Source organism: Triturus cristatus, chromosome 7, assembly GCF_964204655.1.
Source record: "Triturus cristatus chromosome 7, aTriCri1.1, whole genome shotgun sequence".
In the NCBI taxonomy this organism is placed as follows: domain Eukaryota; kingdom Metazoa; phylum Chordata; class Amphibia; order Caudata; family Salamandridae; genus Triturus; species Triturus cristatus.
Genome location: NC_140590.1, coordinates 316,377,598 through 316,403,796, shown reverse-complemented (window position 1 = coordinate 316,403,796; position 26,199 = coordinate 316,377,598). Strand labels below are relative to the sequence as shown.

General features: G+C 44.8%; 1 protein-coding gene across 2 annotated transcripts in view; it reads right to left on the bottom strand.

Annotated features, from left to right (window-relative positions):
• Positions 1–26,199, bottom strand: part of HSPBP1 (HSPA (Hsp70) binding protein 1) — a 282,294-nt gene that overhangs the window by 135,006 nt on the left and 121,089 nt on the right. For both annotated transcript variants that reach the window (XM_085616381.1, XM_085616380.1), the window contains one exon: positions 2,025–2,180. In XM_085616381.1, coding sequence (XP_085472507.1) covers positions 2,025–2,180 — 156 coding nt within the window. The remainder of the gene's footprint in view (positions 1–2,024; positions 2,181–26,199) is intronic.

The window sequence follows — 26,199 nt, the reverse complement described above, 5'->3', positions numbered from 1 at the left end:
GGCCTTGTCCCGTGCGCGGTCTCCGACGACCCAGGCAACGTCCACGCAACGGTCGCCCGCCCTGGCTGATTCCGCCTTCCTGGGCCTGGTGTGCAGTGTAAATCCTGGCTCGGCATCGGGAATGACGATCCTCCCTAGAGCTGACTGTGTCGATCTTCAGAGCCCTTTACCCTATCTGTGTGTGTCGCTTCCTGAGTTTTATTGGACACTTCTCTTCCTGGTAACATTGGACATGGCACTGGGACGAGGGGAATGCATGGGTGGGTTTGCAAAGAGTGGCCAAGGATGATGCTGACCCTTCCGAGGTGGTCACCTACTAGGCGGGCGGGCTCGGGAGTTGTGTGCTCTCATGGCATAATTGTTAGTGTACCAAGTGCGTAATGCTCCTTACTCCTTTTTGACAGGGTCGATTTTGTGTTCTTTATTGTATGCTTTATGGGAAACCGTGTGGTGCGGGAGGGAGAAACCGGGGGCGTGTTTTGCAGGCCCTCCTCCAGTTTATTAATACTCTCTCTACCCCCCCCCGTCTGGTGGGGGCTCCTTTCCCACTTCTTTTCTCTGTTCTTCTATATTTCGGGTCTGGTTCCGGGGCGACAGGCACACTGCTGGGGGGGGGGGGGGGCCGTACTCATCTGCAGAGGTGCAGGGTGGGGGGTTGGGGGGGGGATCCTTTAGTCTTTCACCTCCTTTTTCTATGGCCTCCTTTTCTTCTCTTACTCTTCTTTGTCTTTTTCTGGGATCAATATGGTAGTACTCCTTTGTTGTTAATCACTGCTGTTTCCGGAGTGCCATAATTTCCGTGGAGTTTCCTGGGTCTTGGGGCAGGGGGTTGCAGGCGCAAACGGCCGTGTCATTCCTCCACATCCTGAACTTACTGTTTCAGCGCCATTGCTTAGATAGACTGCTGTGTATTGTTTACGTTCATCGTTCTGCCTGCCATTTTTCGCTGCTGGGAAACTGTTTGGCACCTGATCCTTCCATCCTTTTCTATTACAAAATGTAAACCTTTATTGTCCTGGTCTCCTATCTGGGCTGTTCAGAGACTGGGAGTATGCTAATGTTGAGATTTTGCTCCCCGAGGTACTGACTGTGATAGACCTGCTTTCGGTTATTCTGATTGTTTAGCGGCCGGCCCCGGGGGTTGTAGGCCCATATGTGTAATTGCTTGAAATGTCAATAAAGGTTTTCAAAAAAAAAAAAAAAAAAAAAAAAAAAAAGAAATTTTGTAAAAAAAAAAAACCCCTGCTCTTTTCCATTAGTTGAACAAAGGGATTGTTTCTCGACCCTTTGTCATGGATGTTGAGTGTTCAACATCTTTCTGAAGAATGGTGTTACCCGACAGAACTCTTTGCATGTTATAACTGTATACCCAGGTTCTGAGTGACACAGGTCAACCCCATTATATTTAATGAGCTCTGCAATCAAGCAGCAGGAGACTGCCTTGACTAGCCAATCATCTGGACAGCAGCACAAATGGAACACCTGAAAAAGATGGATTACAACTTAGTGAACCTTTATAAATACTCTGGGAGGTGACTGCATGCAGAAAGGTAGCCATTTGCATCCATCACTTTCACCTCAGATTATAAACCTCAGAACCTTTCAGTGTTGTCTGTTGAATTAAATTTGCTAGTATGAAGTGAAAGATCTGCCTAACACCTGGACACCCCGAGCTAGTGTGACCATAAACGGCACACAGGATAGTGCCTATGCAAGAAAAAAACTCTTTGAATAGGGAGGAGGGAGGACAAGACTAGAGTAAGGGGAGATAACTAAAGGAAAGGCAAGTGGAGACAGGAAAGTGTTATTTCTGAGGACTCCAGGACTAGTGAAGGGCATATACTCCTCTAACTGAAGAATAACCTTTTATAATCAAGCTCAATCTGGAATTAAGCTATAGTATCACCACCTAAAACTCTATTCTTCTATGATATTTTACTTCTAAAAATCTCATAGGGATTTTCGAAATCTGCATGAAAATATGAATAGCATTTCACTGTACAATGTAATTTCGAATTATTAACCTTTATGCTCCGGGTGACTAAGTAGCAGGTTCTGAAGCAGAAAGGCTGACTTCACCTTCAACTTCATCACATCGCTCTGCATGGCCCGCATCAGCACAGAGAAGCCATCCATTTTCAGGAACTCCAGCAGACCAGCTTCCTGTTCCCGCACAAGACCTAAGAGAAAGAAAGACGCAGCCACAGGACCTGTTAGCAATCATAGCAACGCCAGCATGCAGGGTCCCTAAAGCAGACACAAAAAGTCAACAAAGTGGCAAAAGTCAAAAACAAGATTCTCCACTAGCACTTTTGCTCACATCACAATGCAATAACCTGAACCTTACACTGGCAGTGAATAAGTAGAACAACATGTTCTAGAAGGTGAAGTGAGCTAAGCTAAAAAGCCAGGACTGGAAGAACATCTCATTTCTTGCAATTGAAACTTGAGAAATCTGCACAAAATGCCTCTCAACCCCACATACGATACCCACAGTAGACCCTTGGAGAGAATTACAAGATGATCATCAAACTCCTCGTGCAAAATAGGACGAGCATGCTATCAAAATACCACAACCCTGCCAGCCTTTCCAGAGAATGTCCCTATCATCTTAAAACCCATCGGCCTCTCGATTGGACATATATGCATTTGGTCTTTGTACAGCACATACCTATCAAAAGGCAGAAGAACAACGTACATGACCAAAGGCTAAGATAGTCATTGAGTGATTGGAGGGGTAGCAAGTTCCTCAGAGTAAGAGAGGTCTGTAACTGCATTGTGCTGTAATGTTCATCAAAGGGTGTGTCTTGAGATCCTTCCTAAACTGCAGCAGGTTTGGCCAGTCATGATGGATACAGGGATACCATTCTAGAACTGTGTGTGTAGATGGGAATCAACAGTTTCCTTAAAACTTATTGTTTTGTACTTATTTTTCTCCAGTTTGAACATCTCTGATGGCTATTGCCACACCTGTAGGCAGGTGTGGCAAGAACCATCAGATGGTGAGCTTGTCAGAGGTGCTGATTATGAAGGCTGTAGATCAGGGGTCTTCAAACTGTGGGGCGCGACCCCCAGGGGGGGCGTGAAGTGATACAAAGGGGGTCGCGCATTCCCAGTCACAGTTCTGCCCAGGCCCATGGAACTACAGGGCTTCAGCCCCCCTCCTCCCGTCTTGTGTCTCAGCCGGGGCTGCTGGAGTCTTATCTCCGAAACGCCCGAGTTTTTGACAGGTCGTTAAAGACCATTTGTATATTTACATGCCTTTGCAAACAGCTTACTGAGGCTTAGTTTTTTTTTTGTTCCAGTACCCCCTGGGCCCCCACTCTGCCTATTGCTTACATTTAAACAGTTCTACGGATCTCAGCTGTGAATAAAACTCCAGGAAGTTAAGAATGTCACAGTTCAACAACAAATGAAATTAACCAAGAACAAAAAATCGTTTAACGCTCTAGTGCTCAGAAGTGACAGAAGGGTGGGATAGCGCTGTACAAATAAGTGAATAAATGTTCATACAGACTTCAAGTCTCGTGAGCAAATCACGGAGGGATTGCACAGACTTTCCTTTATCTGAGGTCATTAAAGAGAGTGCCGTTTTAGCAGGGATCATGTGCAGTAACACTTATTTTACATGGTGTTTATTGATACTGCTTGTCTGAAAACAGCACATAAGCAAGTTGTCCCTTAATGAAACAATTTATCTGTGCATTTGTAAAGCACCAATATTCCACCTTTCATCTAATTCCCAGGGCTTCATATATCTTAAAAGGTTTTTTTCTGGACACAAAGTGTTTTCCACTTTTGCCAATTTCTATTATAAGAATAATTTATCTTATAAAAACATTATGTACAAGTCCCATTGCATCTCAGCACTCCAACTCGTGAGAATTTGGTCCTGTGGATGTGCTGGAGTTGTAAAAATTTTAAAGATTTACAAGAAAGTGATGCATCTGTACAGATGCGTCACTTTCCCTGCGCCACCCTTAGAAACCCTTGCGCCACCATATATGCGCCGTATTTACAATACGGCGCACTATGGCGCAAGGATTGACAGATGCGTCAGAAATTCTGACGCATCTGTTGGCGGAAAAGTCACACATTCATGGAGTCGTGTCGCAAGCACGATGCACCTCCAGCAATGCGTGCTGAGGCCTATTCTCACTACACTGCGTCACTACTTAAGCTTGCTTGAAGCAGGCGTAAGGCTTTGATGCAGTGGCGTCCTAAAAGTGGTGCAGTGAAATCTTGTAGATTTCTCTGAGCCACTTTTACGAGGCCTTCCTGCGTGGGAACGCCCACCCTGCATACATTATACCTGGCGCAGGTATAATGTAACGCAGGGCTTTACAACGTGACGCATCTCCCTAGATGCGTCACGTTGTAAATAGGCCGCATTGTTTGCGTCACTGTTGCGTCAAAAAAGTGACTCCACTGCAGCGCAAAAGTCAGGCAAGGAGCAAGTGGAGCAAAGCAAAGGAGGGTGCAAGTTCCATAACTGCGCGGCCTGCACCAAAAAAGTGAGACAGACAATTCATGCCTTCTTGAATTAGGGAACAATAAGCATTGTGGTACAGGCCGAGAGGAGCATACCGGTCCGACCCGTATGCTCCGTGAGGAGAGATGAGAGGATGAGAGAGGACGGCAAAGGAGCGAGAGAATTCGATTGAAGACGTCAGGGATGAGGAGAAATGTGAAGTGCCGAAGGGAAGTGCGGACATGCAAGAAGTGAGTGTGAGCAAAAGGTGAGGGCTACTGTTAAACTTTGAGAGAAGTAAGCTGAGAGATGATCTGTGACCTAGAAAGATAATTTGATGCGACATGGGTGAGGGACAGCAGCGATAGGGGAAGAGAGGGAGTACTGGGGTGGGTGCTGAGCAGTGATTCATTTGTAATAAAACATGTTCCAGGGCCCTCACCAGTAGGTCACTGCAACTTTAACCACCCACCCATTGCCTGGCCTGCGCGGCCAATGACAATAGCTGTGCAACTACCAACCATAACACTTGTACAAGTGTGACTACTCAGACTATTTCAAGCCCCCAAAGCTATAAGAATGGCATGGGTGTCAGGAGTTTATCGTTTTTAATCATGCAGAAAGGTACTGCCCCTACTACCATTCAAATCTCGCCTCCTGCTAATCCAAGGCCTAGTGCTAGCAAGACTAGACTATAGCAACGCCATTTACCTCGGCGCACCGGAAGCCACCTACCGGATCTTACAAAAAACCCAAAATGCTGCAGCCCGCCTGCTCACAAACACCCCATCTAGAACATCGGCCAAACCAGCGTTGAGGAAACTTCATTGGCTCCCCGTGAGGGAAAGAGTCGCATTCAAGGCCCTTTGCTTGGCCCACAAAACCCTGCACAACGCTGGCCCTCCCATTCTGAGCACATGGATCACCCCATACAAACCACCTAGAGCGCTCCGGTCTGAACAGGGAAACCTTATTGTGGTCCCCAGGGTGAAGAAAACCCGCGTTGGCGGCCGCAGATTCTCTGTGAACACAGCCAGAAAATGGAACGCACTTCCCCCAAACCTTAGAGCGGAACCTAACCTTTTAAGATTCAGGAAATCCCTCAAAACCCTCCTCTTTCCTTGATCTACTCGAAGTCTTCCCTGCCCCCCCCTTTAGGAGTACGAGGTTCAGCGCTGGGATACTCAAGGGTGACTATGCGCTCTATAAAAACCTAAAATAAATAAATAAATAATAAAAATTGAATTAATAAACAGCTGTTATGCTCATCTCTAAATTACACAGACAGAGCCACCATGTGGCAGACGGTCATAGTGCCAGTGCACACAGTTAGGTGCCAGTGCAGAGCACCAGAAACCACCTGCTCAAATTAGGCACTGGCGCTGAGGTAACAGGGGAGAGGGACGTTGGTTCAAGAAGCTGTGGAAGAACAAAGGGTAGATGTGAAAGATTAATGGGGGGACTGGAGAGGTGTAAGATACAAATAGACACAAATTTGAATGGAGAGACTTGAGGTGAATGAGAAGTGCTGAGGGGCACGAGAGGTGATGGGGCCAAAGAGGCGATGAGATAAATGCGGGAGTCTGTTAGAGATGAGGACAGTGAAAATACAGAAAGGCAAGGGGTGATTAAAGGTGAAGTGAGAGGTTGCATGGGGAGAGTTCAGAAGTTGTTAAAAGGGGTGAAAGAAAATGGCCTGCAAAGTGAGAGAGGGATCCTGGGTTGGGAGACGAGAGAGAAGAGAGCGATGGAAGGGAGGGGGTGAGAGGAAAGCAGCATGGGTAAACTGCTTAACTCTGCACAAGACCACCAGGGTTTTAAGGTACCCTGCTGCTCATGGCCAGGGCCAGGTGACCTTCTAATGTGGCAGCACGTATTTCTGCGGAGTGGAAGGCCCTTCACAAATGTTGACTAGACATCTTTCTGATGTTAATTGCTGTATTTTGGTTATAAACTGGTACTGATGTGGTGAAATCTTTCCTCAGTGTTACTGTGTGTAAAAAATGTCAAAATAATGAAGCAATGCTATCCCAAAATACGCTGCATCACATAATATTATTTACATTTTCTTTCCACACAATTTAGTCAAACCTGTTGTGTAATTTGGTCCTCATCTACCTCGTAATTCCAGTAGCCCTGTCTACAAGTTTAGAAATTTTTTTCAGGAGGGGGTCCTCACACCTGAAAATGTTGACAGGGGGGTCTCGGCATCCAAAAGTTTGAAGACCTCTGCTGTAGATGATACAGCTGGTTTTGAAAATGGTGCGGGCCGACTAGGAGACCGTGTAAAATTCCACCAGGGCGAGGATAATGTGGTCATCTTTCTTAAAGCTGGTGACAGTGATGAGGGTTTGATGATTTGGAGGAAGCTTGGCGCTCGAGCGTGTACGTGATTGGTAGAGTGAAACAAAATGTACGGTGCCACTAGGTCAGGGGTGACAAACCCAACGAAATACCCCTGCAATGCGTAGGGCGAGACCTACAACAACAACTGGAAATGAGGTCCTGTGCACACGTATGGGTAATTGGCTGGTCCTGTATGTATTAAGTAGATGCCAGAAAGAGTCGGACAAAATCTTTGTAATGGATAAACACTGGTCGACATCAAGTGTGTTGCGTGCAACAATTCTTTAATTGAAAGTTTCAGTGTGATGTACAAAAGAAAATAGATCAGCCGACACGTGTTTCGTCACAACGAGTGGCTGTTGTGACTCATCAGGGCTAAGGAGAAAAGGAAGTGGATACATAAAAAATACATAAAAAATATATAATAAATGCAGAATGAAGGTAAACGAACACAAACAGGAAATGGAGCCATTGTAACAGAAAAGGGTAAGAGAGCCAATAAAGATCGGCGCGACAAATAGTGTCAGTGAGGGAGACGGAGGATTCTAAAGTGTGACGGGAAAGGGGTGCCAAAATGAAACGAATGGTGAAGCAAGGTCGTGTTGGACACAGAACTGGCAGGCAAATAATGTGAGGAGTAAATCGGTCGTGGAGACATAGTCTAGCCCGAATGGCTGGGTTAGGTGTCTATAACACAAAACCATGAAATAAGATAGAATGTGTCATCACTACGCAATGTTGCATTAAAGTTCAGAAGTTAATAATCAAACTAAGGGGCGAAAGAGTGAATACATAAAGAATAAAAGAAAGTACCTAGAAGGCACGGAGGTGGATCAACGTGGAGTGAGTTGGAGGTTGTATAAGATGTTTATAACGGTCAGGTGATCAATAGTGGGTGAAGTGCGAGGTAAATAATAGTATTAAGCTGACCGTAGTGAGTCATGCCGGTGAGACGATAAAGAAAGGCATGCGAGAAATATTAAAACAGATGGCGAACAGTTCAACGGAGAAATTCATCTTGTGAAATCATTAACAGGTTGACACAATCAAACGTGTACTGTAGTCGATTGAACACACATGTTAAACTGGATAACGGTCAGAAGGTCATATTGGGTAAACAAGCTCAAAACTAGGCTGGATGAATCATACAAAAAGTGACGGTCCTGAGCGCAAAAGAAAAGCGTGTTATGCAGAAAACTCAGTTAGCGATAATAGTCGACCATAATGTGACAGTGAGTAGTTCATGAAGTATTGGAGCGCGTTATTACGACACAAAACAAAGCAGGTATCAAACAACCAATTGGTGGCAATACAAGAAATATGTAAAATAGCTCGTAGGAGAAAATATCCTGGTGAAAGTAATGGAAACGTGACAGGAGCACAAAGTAAGTAGTGAGAAGGAGAAAGGAAAATGAGGGAAGAGGCAAATACCTGTACGGGAGTAAAAGTATGTTTTACAAGGACCTCGATATGAAATCGCTCGAGGAAAAGGACCCGCTGAGGAGACGGCGGGAACTAAGGTCATATAGTTAACGCTAAAGTAGCAGGATCTGTAGAATGAAAAAACAGGGATGTCTGTCAGTACAGGTATGAAAGTTCCCTGTGGGGAAGGGAAAGGATTAAAGAAGTGAATGGTCCTACCGGTAGAGGAGCGAACTCGGGTGCGGGATCAGCTCGTGATTCCAGGGAGCGGAATGACGAGTAGCGGTAAAACCGGAAGTTAAATAGTCTAAAGAGAAGCTAGAGCGGCAGATGGTGTATCCGGTTGAAAAAACCGGAAGTGAGGACGTGGATAGGTCGGGATGGGTCGGAGGGTGCACCTGCATGAATTGTGTATACGGGGGATAGAAGGTCAGAGGAGATAGAGATGGCATTGACCGGGGAGGATGAAAGGAGATAAGAATAGTAAGAGTGTAATTAAGTGTGTAGAAATTAAGTAAAAGAGGAACAGGAGTAGTAAAAGCAAAGAGTATGACAAGTATAAGTTTAAGGATGGTAAAGGGAAAAGGAGGTGAACTGAGGATGCCAAAGGCCGGTGAGAGTCACTGGTCATGAATTATACAAAATGCAGGATACAAAACACAGGATATAAAACACCTAAAACGAGCAAAAGGGAAAATTTAAACCAGACATGCACATGTGAGAAATGACAGAAATATCACTGGGTTCTGATGTGGACACGGATAATGTGTCGATGGCGAGCCAGAAGGGCTGAGCAGAAAGCTTTTACAAGGTAGGGTACGGTACATGAAGTATGAAGAGTCAAGACCCTAAAAAGTACTGCAGCTCATGGTCAATGTTAAGACCGTGTTTGACCGACTGAAGACGCATGATCCATGATGCTTCCTGTCTTCTCAGTCTAAGTTCACGGTTACCACCCCTGACACTGTTCTTGGCAATGTCAATACCAAAAAAGGTCAAGCTCTTGCGTGGACCTTGTGTTTTGCATGTGGATATGTGAGAAGCCATGGGGTACTTGGCATCTTGGTTGTGCATGGCTCTGACATGTTCGCTGATGCGTTCTTTCAATGGTCTGACAGTACTTCCCACATATTGTAATTTACAGGTGCATTGCAGGATGTAAACGACAAAGTTGGTATTGCAGTTAATGTTAGTGGTGATATTGTATTTTTTGCCATTCCATCCACTGAAATCTTTGGTACCGTTCTTAGCCCATTTGCATGTTCCACAACTTCCACATTTGAAAAAGCCGACCGTGTGAATGGTGAGCCATGAGGAGGTTGGAGTTGAACGTGGTGTGGTAGGGCACAGTCTGTTCCCAAGGGTTCTTCCTCTTCTGAAGGTAATCTGTGGGTGTGCTGTTATATTGTTCCTTAGTGCTTTGTCGGTGAGTAGAGTGTTCCAATGTTTATTGAAGCTTTTGCGCATGGTGGTGCTGATTGCATTGTACTCAGTGATCAGTCTCACGGTTTGATTATCTGTTACTTTCGAGGTTTTGGGTTGTAAGGTCATAGCTCTTTTGATATTCCTAATCCTGTTGGTTGCTTTCTTGATGATCATGGGCTTATAGCCACGTTGACAAAATCTGTGTTGCATGTCATTGAGACAGTTTTTGAATTCAGAGTCTTCGCTGCAGTTCCTCCTGGCCCTGGAGAATTCTCCGTAGGGGATTGTACGTATTTGGTGTAGGGGATGAGCACTGTTGGCATGAAGAATTGCATTGCAAGATGTCTCCTTGCTAAACAGCTTGCTATGTAGGGTGTCATTTTTTACGTACAATTCAATATCAAGAAAAGAGATACAGGTTTTACTGGCCAGGCATGTGAATTTCATGTTCATGTCGTTAGAGTTGAGGTAGTTACAGAAGCAATCGAGTTGATCTTGTGAGCCCGACCAGAATAACAAGCAATCATCAATGTATCTACCCCAATAGACGATGAAATCCGTCCATTGGGCTGCTTTCTTCCCCCATAGCCAGTCAGTTTCCAGTGCTCCCATGTACAGGTTGGCAAAAGATGGTGAAAATTTGGAACCCATTGCTACTCCCTTGGTTTGTTTATACCATTGGTTGTCATACAGGAAGTAATTGTTATTGAGTATGATCTCCATCATATTTGAGATCATATTGGTGTGTTCCCACAATGATGCCGAACGGTGTTGAAGAGATTTGGTCACTACCTTTAGGCCTAGGTCTGGTTCGATGGAAGTATACAGAGAAACTACATCCAGGGTGGCCATGATCATATTGGGTTGCCATTGTATGTCTGTGAGGATGCTAAGAATGTGTTTCGTGTCTTGAATGTAGGACGGCAGATTCTTCACAATGGGGTTAAGAAAGAGGTCAACATATTGTGAAAGTCTTTCTGTGGGACCATCTATGCCTGAGATTATAGGTCGGCCTGGAGGGAAAGGTGCTTGCTTGTGAATCTTGGGGAGGGTGTAGAGCACGGGGAAGGTCTTGACTCTTCATACTTCATGTACCGTACCCTACCTTGTAAAAGCTTTCTGCTCAGCCCTTCTGGCTCGCCATCGACACATTATCCGTGTCCACATCAGAACCCAGTGATATTTCTGTCATTTCTCACATGTGCATGTCTGGTTTAAATTTTCCCTTTTGCTCGTTTTAGGTGTTTTATATCCTGTGTTTTGTATCCTGCATTTTGTATAATTCATGACCAGTGACTCTCACCGGCCTTTGGCATCCTCAGTTCACCTCCTTTTCCCTTTACCATCCTTAAACTTATACTTGTCATACTCTTTGCTTTTACTACTCCTGTTCCTCTTTTACTTAATTTCTACACACTTAATTACACTCTTACTATTCTTGTCCACGGACTTGATAATTCTCGCTTCGGTGCCTACTCTAAGCATGAGTTCACACTAGGCAGCTCTGGGCAACTAGCTTGCTTAATCTCCACAACGGCCCCCCCGCGGCGGGATGCCTGGCTTTCACCTTGGGGATGCCCAGTATGGATTATCTCACAGGGAAAAACCAGGACGGGTTCCCAATGCAAGCGCTGGGATGCCCAAGGGTAACCGTGCGCGATATAAAACTCCTAATAATAATAATAATAATAATCTCCTTTCATCCTCCCCGGTCAATGCCATCTCTATCTCCTCTGACCTTCTATCCCCCGTATACACAATTCATGCAGGTGCACCCTCCGACCCATCCCGACCTATCCATGTCCTCACTTCCGGTTTTTTCAACCGGATACACCATCTGCCGCTCTAGCTTCTCTTTAGACTATTTAACTTCCGGTTTTACCGCTACTCGTCATTCCGCTCCCTGGAATCACGAGCTGATCCCGCACCCGAGTTCGCTCCTCTACCGGTAGGACCATTCACTTCTTTAATCCTTTCCCTTCCCCACAGGGAACTTTCATACCTGTACTGACAGACATCCCTGTTTTTTCATTCTACAGATCCTGCTACTTTAGCGTTAACTATATGACCTTAGTTCCCGCCGTCTCCTCAGCGGGTCCTTTTCCTCGAGCGATTTCATATCGAGGTCCTTGTAAAACATACTTTTACTCCCGTACAGGTATTTGCCTCTTCCCTCATTTTCCTTTCTCCTTCTCACTACTTACTTTGTGCTCCTGTCACGTTTCCATTACTTTCACCAGGATATTTTCTCCTACGAGCTATTTTACATATTTCTTGTATTGCCACCAATTGGTTGTTTGATACCTGCTTTGTTTTGTGTCGTAATAACGCGCTCCAATACTTCATGAACTACTCACTGTCACATTATGGTCGACTATTATCGCTAACTGAGTTTTCTGCATAACACGCTTTTCTTTTGCGCTCAGGACCGTCACTTTTTGTATGATTCATCCAGCCTAGTTTTGAGCTTGTTTACCCAATATGACCTTCTGACCGTTATCCAGTTTAACATGTGTGTTCAATCGACTACAGTACACGTTTGATTGTGTCAACCTGTTAATGATTTCACAAGATGAATTTCTCCGTTGAACTGTTCGCCATCTGTTTTAATATTTCTCGCATGCCTTTCTTTATCGTCTCACCGGCATGACTCACTACGGTCAGCTTAATACTATTATTTACCTCGCACTTCACCCACTATTGATCACCTGACCGTTATAGACATCTTATACAACCTCCAACTCACTCCACGTTGATCCACCTCCGTGCCTTCTAGGTACTTTCTTTTATTCTTTATGTATTCACTCTTTCGCCCCTTAGTTTGATTATTAACTTCTGAACTTTAATGCAACATTGCGTAGTGATGACACATTCTATCTTATTTCATGGTTTTGTGTTATAGACACCTAACCCAGCCATTCGGGCTAGACTATGTCTCCACGACCGATTTACTCCTCACATTATTTGCCTGCCAGTTCTGTGTCCAACACGACCTTGCTTCACCATTCGTTTCATTTTGGCACCCCTTTCCCGTCACACTTTAGAATCCTCCGTCTCCCTCACTGACACTATTTGTCGCGCCGATCTTTATTGGCTCTCTTACCCTTTTCTGTTACAATGGCTCCATTTCCTGTTTGTGTTCGTTTACCTTCATTCTGCATTTATTATATATTTTTTATGTATTTTTTATGTATCCACTTCCTTTTCTCCTTAGCCCTGATGAGTCACAACAGCCACTCGTTGTGACGAAACACGTGTCGGCTGATCTATTTTCTTTTGTACATCACACTGAAACTTTCAATTAAAGAATTGTTGCACGCAACACACTTGATGTCGACCAGTGTTTATCCATTACAAAGATTTTGTCCGACTCTTTCTGGCATCTACTTAATACATACAGGACCAGCCAATTACCCATACGTGTGCACAGGACCTCATTTCCAGTTGTTGTTGTAGGTCTCGCCCTACGCATTGCAGGGGTATTTCGTTGGGTTTGTCACCCCTGACCTAGTGGCACCGTACATTTTGTTTCACTCTACCAATCACGTACACGCTCGAGCGCCAAGCTTCCTCCAAATCATCAAACCCTCATCACTGTCACCACTTCCTTCGGGAGGAAGGGCAGCCGCAACGTGCGATTTAGCTATCTCCAATTTATTACTTCTCAACTGTCTTTCTGTGATATGGATAGAGACAAGGTCGCATCAGATCTTTTCGAAAATTTAGCCAAAGGTATACCTCTAACCAGTGCTACCTCCAACAATAACTCTCAACGCAAGGAAGGACTTAAGGATAAATTCATCAGACTAGAACGTTTGAAGAAGACGGAGAATTCTCGGTGGTGGGATAGCGCCACCTTGAAACAGTACCTAAGGCTGAACAGAGTCCCGAGGGGACTACGCTCACAAATTTTCCCCACATTTGATGATCTGGATGATGATCTGTTGGGAAAGTGGGAAGAAGCTCTAACTAACAACTCCAATACTCTCATTCACATTCTGATAGAAAATGCAGAACGAAAAGTGACGAAACTCCAATCAGAAATCATCATTCTTGAAAAAGAAATAGAAGAGCTCAACCTGAAAGACGCAACCGAAAAGAATTACGCTATACTTAATGAAATACTGGCTAAACACCAGAACGATATAAAGGAAAGGAAAACCAGACAGCTCAGAAGAGACGAAGCAGACTACAAAGAGGGCCGTGTCTTCACCTTCGCACGCAAGTACGACCAACTGGTACACAACTCTACCAAAGCTGTGAACATCTCCAGATCCTCTATCTCCTCTAGCACATCTTCTCTCAATACAGCACCCACTAGTGATAGTGATCCAGAAACCACAGGACAGTCCAATCCCATACCCACGTCTTCAAGTAGTTTTTTACGGGAAGTACAAGCAATCAGACGGGAGACCAGGACTCAACAGAGACCAGGTACAGGAGACAGAAAACCCGTAGAGGGAAAAGATCAGGACAACGATCAATACAAAAAGAAATTGAGATCGGGCAACGGCAAGAAACAGTAACAACCAATACTAACATCCAAGTAGTTAATCTTTCCTCTACACCTCTCAACACGAACATGGTTTCTCTACTGAACAAAGGTCTCAATTTCAACCCCTATGAATCAGGAGACTTATGTAGATCGAAAATAGATCTCTTCAAATTCATCAGAAACTTGAAACTTAAAAAACATTTTGAACTGATGCCCATATCTGACACCACAGGAAGAACCAATATCTGTCCCCTGGACACTCAGACCATAAAGGATGTTAATGATACACATCTTCTCCTCTCCCTTACTGAATCAGATAATCCACCATACAGTCTGGAATCACTACTACAAGACTTAGACATTGATCCCTACGGCACTATACCCAGTGGCTTGAAAACTAAATCCAAATGGACACCCACTCTTCCAGGTGGAAATGCCATAGATGTCTTCCACAATCTTGTACTCGAAGATCTTGACAAATACGAAAAAAGACTCATGCACAAAAAAACCAGGATCAAAGATAATCTAACCAAAGGAGAGAGATCTGCGCTCAAAACACTCAGTGCTGACCCCAATATCATCATAAGAGAAGCGGATAAAGGGGGCAATGTGATCATCATGAACCACGCTGACTACCACAATGAGATAATGGAACAACTCCGAGACCAAACCTGCTATGAACATCTCAACCACAATCCAATTGGCCAGTTGAACAATCTCATCAACAAAAAAATACTAGCCTGGCAGACTCAAGGTATCATCGATGAAGACGAAGCACGGTACCTGAAAGTAACCAAACCGACCTTCCCCGTGCTCTACACCCTCCCCAAGATTCACAAGCAAGCACCTTTCCCTCCAGGCCGACCTATAATCTCAGGCATAGATGGTCCCACAGAAAGACTTTCACAATATGTTGACCTCTTTCTTAACCCCATTGTGAAGAATCTGCCGTCCTACATTCAAGACACGAAACACATTCTTGGCATCCTCACAGACATACAATGGCAACCCAATATGATCATGGCCACCCTGGATGTAGTTTCTCTGTATACTTCCATCGAACCAGACCTAGGCCTAAAGGTAGTGACCAAATCTCTTCAACACCGTTCGGCATCATTGTGGGAACACACCAATATGATCTCAAATATGATGGAGATCATACTCAATAACAATTACTTCCTGTATGACAACCAATGGTATAAACAAACCAAGGGAGTAGCAATGGGTTCCAAATTTTCACCATCTTTTGCCAACCTGTACATGGGAGCACTGGAAACTGACTGGCTATGGGGGAAGAAAGCAGCCCAATGGACGGATTTCATCGTCTATTGGGGTAGATACATTGATGATTGCTTGTTATTCTGGTCGGGCTCACAAGATCAACTCGATTGCTTCTGTAACTACCTCAACTCTAACGACATGAACATGAAATTCACATGCCTGGCCAGTAAAACCTGTATCTCTTTTCTTGATATTGAATTGTACGTAAAAAATGACACCCTACATAGCAAGCTGTTTAGCAAGGAGACATCTTGCAATGCAATTCTTCATGCCAACAGTGCTCATCCCCTACACCAAATACGTACAATCCCCTACGGAGAATTCTCCAGGGCCAGGAGGAACTGCAGCGAAGACTCTGAATTCAAAAACTGTCTCAATGACATGCAACACAGATTTTGTCAACGTGGCTATAAGCCCATGATCATCAAGAAAGCAACCAACAGGATTAAGAATATCAAAAGAGCTATGACCTTACAACCCAAAACCTCGAAAGTAACAGATAATCAAACCGTGAGACTGATCACTGAGTACAATGCAATCAGCACCACCATGCGCAAAAGCTTCAATAAACATTGGAACACTCTACTCACCGACAAAGCACTAAGGAACAATATAACAGCACACCCACAGATTACCTTCAGAAGAGGAAGAACCCTTGGGAACAGACTGTGCCCTACCACACCACGTTCAACTCCAACCTCCTCATGGCTCACCATTCACACGGTCGGCTTTTTCAAATGTGGAAGTTGTGGAACATGCAAATGGGCTAAGAACGGTACCAAAGATTTCAGTGGATGGAATGGCAAAAAATACAATATCACCACTAACATTAACTGCAATACCAACTTTGTCGTTTACATCCTGCAATGCACCTGTAAATTACAATATGTGGGAAGTACTGTCAGACCATTGAAAGAACGCATCAGCGAACATGTCAGAGCCATGCACAACCAAGATGCCAAGTACCCCATGGCTTCTCACATATCCACATGCAAAACACAAGGTCCACGCAAGAGCTTGACCTTTTTTGGTATTGACATTGCCAAGAACAGTGTCAGGGGTGGTAACCGTGAACTTAGACTGAGAAGACAGGAAGCATCATGGATCATGCGTCTTCAGTCGGTCAAACACGGTCTTAACATTGACCATGAGCTGCAGTACTTTTTAGGGTCTTGACTCTTCATACTTCATGTACCGTACCCTACCTTGTAAAAGCTTTCTGCTCAGCCCTTCTGGCTCGCCATCGACACATTATCCGTGTCCACATCAGAACCCAGTGATATTTCTGTCATTTCTCACATGTGCATGTCTGGTTTAAATTTTCCCTTTTGCTCGTTTTAGGTGTTTTATATCCTGTGTTTTGTATCCTGCATTTTGTATAATTCATGACCAGTGACTCTCACCGGCCTTTGGCATCCTCAGTTCACCTCCTTTTCCCTTTACCATCCTTAAACTTATACTTGTCATACTCTTTGCTTTTACTACTCCTGTTCCTCTTTTACTTAATTTCTACACACTTAATTACACTCTTACTATTCTTATCTCCTTTCATCCTCCCCGGTCAATGCCATCTCTATCTCCTCTGACCTTCTATCCCCCGTATACACAATTCATGCAGGTGCACCCTCCGACCCATCCCGACCTATCCACGTCCTCACTTCCGGTTTTTTCAACCGGATACACCATCTGCCGCTCTAGCTTCTCTTTAGACTATTTAACTTCCGGTTTTACCGCTACTCGTCATTCCGCTCCCTGGAATCACGAGCTGATCCCGCACCCGAGTTCGCTCCTCTACCGGTAGGACCATTCACTTCTTTAATCCTTTCCCTTCCCCACAGGGAACTTTCATACCTGTACTGACAGACATCCCTGTTTTTTCATTCTACAGATCCTGCTACTTTAGCGTTAACTATATGACCTTAGTTCCCGCCGTCTCCTCAGCGGGTCCTTTTCCTCGAGCGATTTCATATCGAGGTCCTTGTAAAACATACTTTTACTCCCGTACAGGTATTTGCCTCTTCCCTCATTTTCCTTTCTCCTTCTCACTACTTACTTTGTGCTCCTGTCACGTTTCCATTACTTTCACCAGGATATTTTCTCCTACGAGCTATTTTACATATTTCTTGTATTGCCACCAATTGGTTGTTTGATACCTGCTTTGTGTCGTAATAACGCGCTCCAATACTTCATGAACTACTCACTGTCACATTATGGTCGACTATTATCGCTAACTGAGTTTTCTGCATAACACGCTTTTCTTTTGCGCTCAGGACCGTCACTTTTTGTATGATTCATCCAGCCTAGTTTTGAGCTTGTTTACCCAATATGACCTTCTGACCGTTATCCAGTTTAACATGTGTGTTCAATCGACTACAGTACACGTTTGATTGTGTCAACCTGTTAATGATTTCACAAGATGAATTTCTCCGTTGAACTGTTCGCCATCTGTTTTAATATTTCTCGCATGCCTTTCTTTATCGTCTCACCGGCATGACTCACTACGGTCAGCTTAATACTATTATTTACCTCGCACTTCACCCACTATTGATCACCTGACCGTTATAGACATCTTATACAACCTCCAACTCACTCCACGTTGATCCACCTCCGTGCCTTCTAGGTACTTTCTTTTATTCTTTATGTATTCACTCTTTCGCCCCTTAGTTTGATTATTAACTTCTGAACTTTAATGCAACATTGCGTAGTGATGACACATTCTATCTTATTTCATGGTTTTGTGTTATAGACACCTAACCCAGCCATTCGGGCTAGACTATGTCTCCACGACCGATTTACTCCTCACATTATTTGCCTGCCAGTTCTGTGTCCAACACGACCTTGCTTCACCATTCGTTTCATTTTGGCACCCCTTTCCCGTCACACTTTAGAATCCTCCGTCTCCCTCACTGACACTATTTGTCGCGCCGATCTTTATTGGCTCTCTTACCCTTTTCTGTTACAATGGCTCCATTTCCTGTTTGTGTTCGTTTACCTTCATTCTGCATTTATTATATATTTTTTATGTATTTTTTATGTATCCACTTCCTTTTCTCCTTAGCCCTGATGAGTCACAACAGCCACTCGTTGTGACGAAACACGTGTCGGCTGATCTATTTTCTTTTGTACATCACACTGAAACTTTCAATTAAAGAATTGTTGCACGCAACACACTTGATGTCGACCAGTGTTTATCCATTACAAAGATTTTGTCCGACTCTTTCTGGCATCTACTTAATACATACAGGACCAGCCAATTACCCATACGTGTGCACAGGACCTCATTTCCAGTTGTTGTTGTAGGTCTCGCCCTACGCATTGCAGGGGTATTTCGTTGGGTTTGTCACCCCTGACCTAGTGGCACCGTACATTTTGTTTCACTCTACCAATCACGTACACGCTCGAGCGCCAAGCTTCCTCCAAATCATCAAACCCTCATCACTGTCACCACTTCCTTCGGGAGGAAGGGCAGCCGCAACGTGCGATTTAGCTATCTCCAATTTATTACTTCTCAACTGTCTTTCTGTGATATGGATAGAGACAAGGTCGCATCAGATCTTTTCGAAAATTTAGCCAAAGGTATACCTCTAACCAGTGCTACCTCCAACAATAACTCTCAACGCAAGGAAGGACTTAAGGATAAATTCATCAGACTAGAACGTTTGAAGAAGACGGAGAATTCTCGGTGGTGGGATAGCGCCACCTTGAAACAGTACCTAAGGCTGAACAGAGTCCCGAGGGGACTACGCTCACAAATTTTCCCCACATTTGATGATCTGGATGATGATCTGTTGGGAAAGTGGGAAGAAGCTCTAACTAACAACTCCAATACTCTCATTCACATTCTGATAGAAAATGCAGAACGAAAAGTGACGAAACTCCAATCAGAAATCATCATTCTTGAAAAAGAAATAGAAGAGCTCAACCTGAAAGACGCAACCGAAAAGAATTACGCTATACTTAATGAAATACTGGCTAAACACCAGAACGATATAAAGGAAAGGAAAACCAGACAGCTCAGAAGAGACGAAGCAGACTACAAAGAGGGCCGTGTCTTCACCTTCGCACGCAAGTACGACCAACTGGTACACAACTCTACCAAAGCTGTGAACATCTCCAGATCCTCTATCTCCTCTAGCACATCTTCTCTCAATACAGCACCCACTAGTGATAGTGATCCAGAAACCACAGGACAGTCCAATCCCATACCCACGTCTTCAAGTAGTTTTTTACGGGAAGTACAAGCAATCAGACGGGAGACCAGGACTCAACAGAGACCAGGTACAGGAGACAGAAAACCCGTAGAGGGAAAAGATCAGGACAACGATCAATACAAAAAGAAATTGAGATCGGGCAACGGCAAGAAACAGTAACAACCAATACTAACATCCAAGTAGTTAATCTTTCCTCTACACCTCTCAACACGAACATGGTTTCTCTACTGAACAAAGGTCTCAATTTCAACCCCTATGAATCAGGAGACTTATGTAGATCGAAAATAGATCTCTTCAAATTCATCAGAAACTTGAAACTTAAAAAACATTTTGAACTGATGCCCATATCTGACACCACAGGAAGAACCAATATCTGTCCCCTGGACACTCAGACCATAAAGGATGTTAATGATACACATCTTCTCCTCTCCCTTACTGAATCAGATAATCCACCATACAGTCTGGAATCACTACTACAAGACTTAGACATTGATCCCTACGGCACTATACCCAGTGGCTTGAAAACTAAATCCAAATGGACACCCACTCTTCCAGGTGGAAATGCCATAGATGTCTTCCACAATCTTGTACTCGAAGATCTTGACAAATACGAAAAAAGACTCATGCACAAAAAAACCAGGATCAAAGATAATCTAACCAAAGGAGAGAGATCTGCGCTCAAAACACTCAGTGCTGACCCCAATATCATCATAAGAGAAGCGGATAAAGGGGGCAATGTGATCATCATGAACCACGCTGACTACCACAATGAGATAATGGAACAACTCCGAGACCAAACCTGCTATGAACATCTCAACCACAATCCAATTGGCCAGTTGAACAATCTCATCAACAAAAAAATACTAGCCTGGCAGACTCAAGGTATCATCGATGAAGACGAAGCACGGTACCTGAAAGTAACCAAACCGACCTTCCCCGTGCTCTACACCCTCCCCAAGATTCACAAGCAAGCACCTTTCCCTCCAGGCCGACCTATAATCTCAGGCATAGATGGTCCCACAGAAAGACTTTCACAATATGTTGACCTCTTTCTTAACCCCATTGTGAAGAATCTGCCGTCCTACATTCAAGACACGAAACACATTCTTGGCATCCTCACAGACATACAATGGCAACCCAATATGATCATGGCCACCCTGGATGTAGTTTCTCTGTATACTTCCATCGAACCAGACCTAGGCCTAAAGGTAGTGACCAAATCTCTTCAACACCGTTCGGCATCATTGTGGGAACACACCAATATGATCTCAAATATGATGGAGATCATACTCAATAACAATTACTTCCTGTATGACAACCAATGGTATAAACAAACCAAGGGAGTAGCAATGGGTTCCAAATTTTCACCATCTTTTGCCAACCTGTACATGGGAGCACTGGAAACTGACTGGCTATGGGGGAAGAAAGCAGCCCAATGGACGGATTTCATCGTCTATTGGGGTAGATACATTGATGATTGCTTGTTATTCTGGTCGGGCTCACAAGATCAACTCGATTGCTTCTGTAACTACCTCAACTCTAACGACATGAACATGAAATTCACATGCCTGGCCAGTAAAACCTGTATCTCTTTTCTTGATATTGAATTGTACGTAAAAAATGACACCCTACATAGCAAGCTGTTTCGCAAGGAGACATCTTGCAATGCAATTCTTCATGCCAACAGTGCTCATCCCCTACACCAAATACGTACAATCCCCTACGGAGAATTCTCCAGGGCCAGGAGGAACTGCAGCGAAGACTCTGAATTCAAAAACTGTCTCAATGACATGCAACACAGATTTTGTCAACGTGGCTATAAGCCCATGATCATCAAGAAAGCAACCAACAGGATTAAGAATATCAAAAGAGCTATGACCTTACAACCCAAAACCTCGAAAGTAACAGATAATCAAACCGTGAGACTGATCACTGAGTACAATGCAATCAGCACCACCATGCGCAAAAGCTTCAATAAACATTGGAACACTCTACTCACCGACAAAGCACTAAGGAACAATATAACAGCACACCCACAGATTACCTTCAGAAGAGGAAGAACCCTTGGGAACAGACTGTGCCCTACCACACCACGTTCAACTCCAACCTCCTCATGGCTCACCATTCACACGGTCGGCTTTTTCAAATGTGGAAGTTGTGGAACATGCAAATGGGCTAAGAACGGTACCAAAGATTTCAGTGGATGGAATGGCAAAAAATACAATATCACCACTAACATTAACTGCAATACCAACTTTGTCGTTTACATCCTGCAATGCACCTGTAAATTACAATATGTGGGAAGTACTGTCAGACCATTGAAAGAACGCATCAGCGAACATGTCAGAGCCATGCACAACCAAGATGCCAAGTACCCCATGGCTTCTCACATATCCACATGCAAAACACAAGGTCCACGCAAGAGCTTGACCTTTTTTGGTATTGACATTGCCAAGAACAGTGTCAGGGGTGGTAACCGTGAACTTAGACTGAGAAGACAGGAAGCATCATGGATCATGCGTCTTCAGTCGGTCAAACACGGTCTTAACATTGACCATGAGCTGCAGTACTTTTTAGGGTCTTGACTCTTCATACTTCATGTACCGTACCCTACCTTGTAAAAGCTTTCTGCTCAGCCCTTCTGGCTCGCCATCGACACATTATCCGTGTCCACATCAGAACCCAGTGATATTTCTGTCATTTCTCACATGTGCATGTCTGGTTTAAATTTTCCCTTTTGCTCGTTTTAGGTGTTTTATATCCTGTGTTTTGTATCCTGCATTTTGTATAATTCATGACCAGTGACTCTCACCGGCCTTTGGCATCCTCAGTTCACCTCCTTTTCCCTTTACCATCCTTAAACTTATACTTGTCATACTCTTTGCTTTTACTACTCCTGTTCCTCTTTTACTTAATTTCTACACACTTAATTACACTCTTACTATTCTTATCTCCTTTCATCCTCCCCGGTCAATGCCATCTCTATCTCCTCTGACCTTCTATCCCCCGTATACACAATTCATGCAGGTGCACCCTCCGACCCATCCCGACCTATCCACGTCCTCACTTCCGGTTTTTTCAACCGGATACACCATCTGCCGCTCTAGCTTCTCTTTATACTATTTAACTTCCGGTTTTACCGCTACTCGTCATTCCGCTCCCTGGAATCACGAGCTGATCCCGCACCCGAGTTCGCTCCTCTACCGGTAGGACCATTCACTTCTTTAATCCTTTTCCTTCCCCACAGGGAACTTTCATACCTGTACTGACAGACATCCCTGTTTTTTCATTCTACAGATCCTGCTACTTTAGCGTTAACTATATGACCTTAGTTCCCGCCGTCTCCTCAGCGGGTCCTTTTCCTCGAGCGATTTCATATCGAGGTCCTTGTAAAACATACTTTTACTCCCGTACAGGTATTTGCCTCTTCCCTCATTTTCCTTTCTCCTTCTCACTACTTACTTTGTGCTCCTGTCACGTTTCCATTACTTTCACCAGGATATTTTCTCCTACGAGCTATTTTACATATTTCTTGTATTGCCACCAATTGGTTGTTTGATACCTGCTTTGTTTTGTGTCGTAATAACGCGCTCCAATACTTCATGAACTACTCACTGTCACATTATGGTCGACTATTATCGCTAACTGAGTTTTCTGCATAACACGCTTTTCTTTTGCGCTCAGGACCGTCACTTTTTGTATGATTCATCCAGCCTAGTTTTGAGCTTGTTTACCCAATATGACCTTCTGACCGTTATCCAGTTTAACATGTGTGTTCAATCGACTACAGTACACGTTTGATTGTGTCAACCTGTTAATGATTTCACAAGATGAATTTCTCCGTTGAACTGTTCGCCATCTGTTTTAATATTTCTCGCATGCCTTTCTTTATCGTCTCACCGGCATGACTCACTACGGTCAGCTTAATACTATTATTTACCTCGCACTTCACCCACTATTGATCACCTGACCGTTATAGACATCTTATACAACCTCCAACTCACTCCACGTTGATCCACCTCCGTGCCTTCTAGGTACTTTCTTTTATTCTTTATGTATTCACTCTTTCGCCCCTTAGTTTGATTATTAACTTCTGAACTTTAATGCAACATTGCGTAGTGATGACACATTCTATCTTATTTCATGGTTTTGTGTTATAGACACCTAACCCAGCCATTCGGGCTAGACTATGTCTCCACGACCGATTTACTCCTCACATTATTTGCCTGCCAGTTCTGTGTCCAACACGACCTTGCTTCACCATTCGTTTCATTTTGGCACCCCTTTCCCGTCACACTTTAGAATCCTCCGTCTCCCTCACTGACACTATTTGTCGCGCCGATCTTTATTGGCTCTCTTACCCTTTTCTGTTACAATGGCTCCATTTCCTGTTTGTGTTCGTTTACCTTCATTCTGCATTTATTATATATTTTTTATGTATTTTTTATGTATCCACTTCCTTTTCTCCTTAGCCCTGATGAGTCACAACAGCCACTCGTTGTGACGAAACACGTGTCGGCTGATCTATTTTCTTTTGTACATCACACTGAAACTTTCAATTAAAGAATTGTTGCACGCAACACACTTGATGTCGACCAGTGTTTATCCATTACAAAGATTTTGTCCGACTCTTTCTGGCATCTACTTAATACATACAGGACCAGCCAATTACCCATACGTGTGCACAGGACCTCATTTCCATCTTTCTTAAAGCTCTTGATGAGGCATGCAGCAGCATGTATACTGCCCTGAAAGGGAGCTAGTGTGCAGACTGGGAGGCCATGGGGTAGGGCCTTACCACGATCCAAGATGCAAGAGAAAAACGGTTTGAAAGTCAGTTCTGAAGTTGCTTTTGTGAAGAACGGTTTCACTTTCTTATGCAGAAAGAGCTGGTACCAAGCTGCCTTGGTTCTTTGAGGATAACGTGAGTATACAGGGTGCATCCCTGGTGAAGGTAATGGTGAGAGCTGGGATTCGAATCCATCTGGTTTATGTCATTGGGCCAGTTTTAGAATGTGTTGCTACCTGCTCTTGGCAATGAGAATGAATTGTCGCCGCTGTCATCGCACCCAAACTAGGACGGATGATCAACACCTCCCTTAGATCCGCCATCTGCCCAGATGACTGGAAACCTGCGGAGGTGAAACCCCTTCTCAAGAAACCAACGGCCGACCCAACGGACCTGAAAAACGACCGGCCCATCTCTCTCCTCCCCTTCGCAGCCAAAGTCACTGGGAGAGTCGTGAACGCCCAGCTGAAAGCTTTCATCTAAGAGAACTCCATCCTAGACGCCTCCCAGTCTGGATTCCACAGCAACCACAGCACCGAGACTGCCCTATTCGCCACCACCGATGACATCCGCATGCTACTAGACCAGGGACACACCACGGCCCTCATCCTTCTAGACCTCTCCGCAGTCTTCGACATCATCTCACATCGCAGGCTAGCCGCAAGACTCCACGACACAGGGATACAAGGAGCTGCCCTCGACTGGATCCAATCCTTCCTCTGCGGCAGAACCCAGAGGATCAGACTCCCCCTCCCCCCCCCTTCCTCTCCGAACCCACTGACATCAACTGCAGAGTACCCCAAGGATCATCACTCAGCCCGACGCTCTTCAACATCTACATGGCCCCCATCGCCATACAGCATGGGCTCAGCATTGTATCCTACGCCGACGACACCCAGCTCATCCTCTCACTCACCAAGAATCCCGAAGACACCAGACTCTGCTTCCAGGATGGAATGAAGAACGTGGCAGCTTGGATGAAAGACAGCTGCCTGAAGCTCAACTCAGAGAAGACCAAGGTCCTCATCCTCTTACCCTGCACCTCTGCCTGGGACAACAACTGGTGGCCCGCCGCCCTCGGGACCACACCCACCCAGACAGACCACGCCCGGAACCTCGCCATCACCCTTGACTCCTCCCTCTCCATGAACCGCCAGATCAACGCCGTCGCATCCACCAGTTTTAACTGCCTCTGCATCCTCCGTAAGACCTTCAAATGGATCCCCCCTGACTGCAGAAAAACTATCACCCACGCACTCATAACCAGCAGACTTGACTATGGCAACGCCCTCTACGCCGGACTCAACAGAACTCTTCTACACAAACACCAAACCATCCAGAACGCCGCAGCCAGACTCGTCCTCGGGACACCGCGTCACGAGCACATGACCCAACACCTACGAGGCCTTCACTGGCTCCCCGTCAAGAAGAGGATCACTTTCAAACTCCTCACCCATACCTACAAATCCCTCAACAACATCGGATCCAAATACCCCAACGACTGAGTATCCTTCCACGTACCCAAAAGGAACCTCCGCTCCGCCGACCTCACCCTCGCAGAGGTCCTCGGCACCTGCAGAAACAGAACCGGCGGGAGAGCCTTCTCCTACATCGCAGCCAAGACCTGGAACAAGCTCCCGGTTAACATCAGACGCTTCCCGACCCTGCACATGTTCAAGAAGGACCTCAAGACCTGGCTCTTCGACTGATCCGGAGCCGCTCCCCACCTCCCCCCAGCACCTTGAGAGCCTCACGGGTG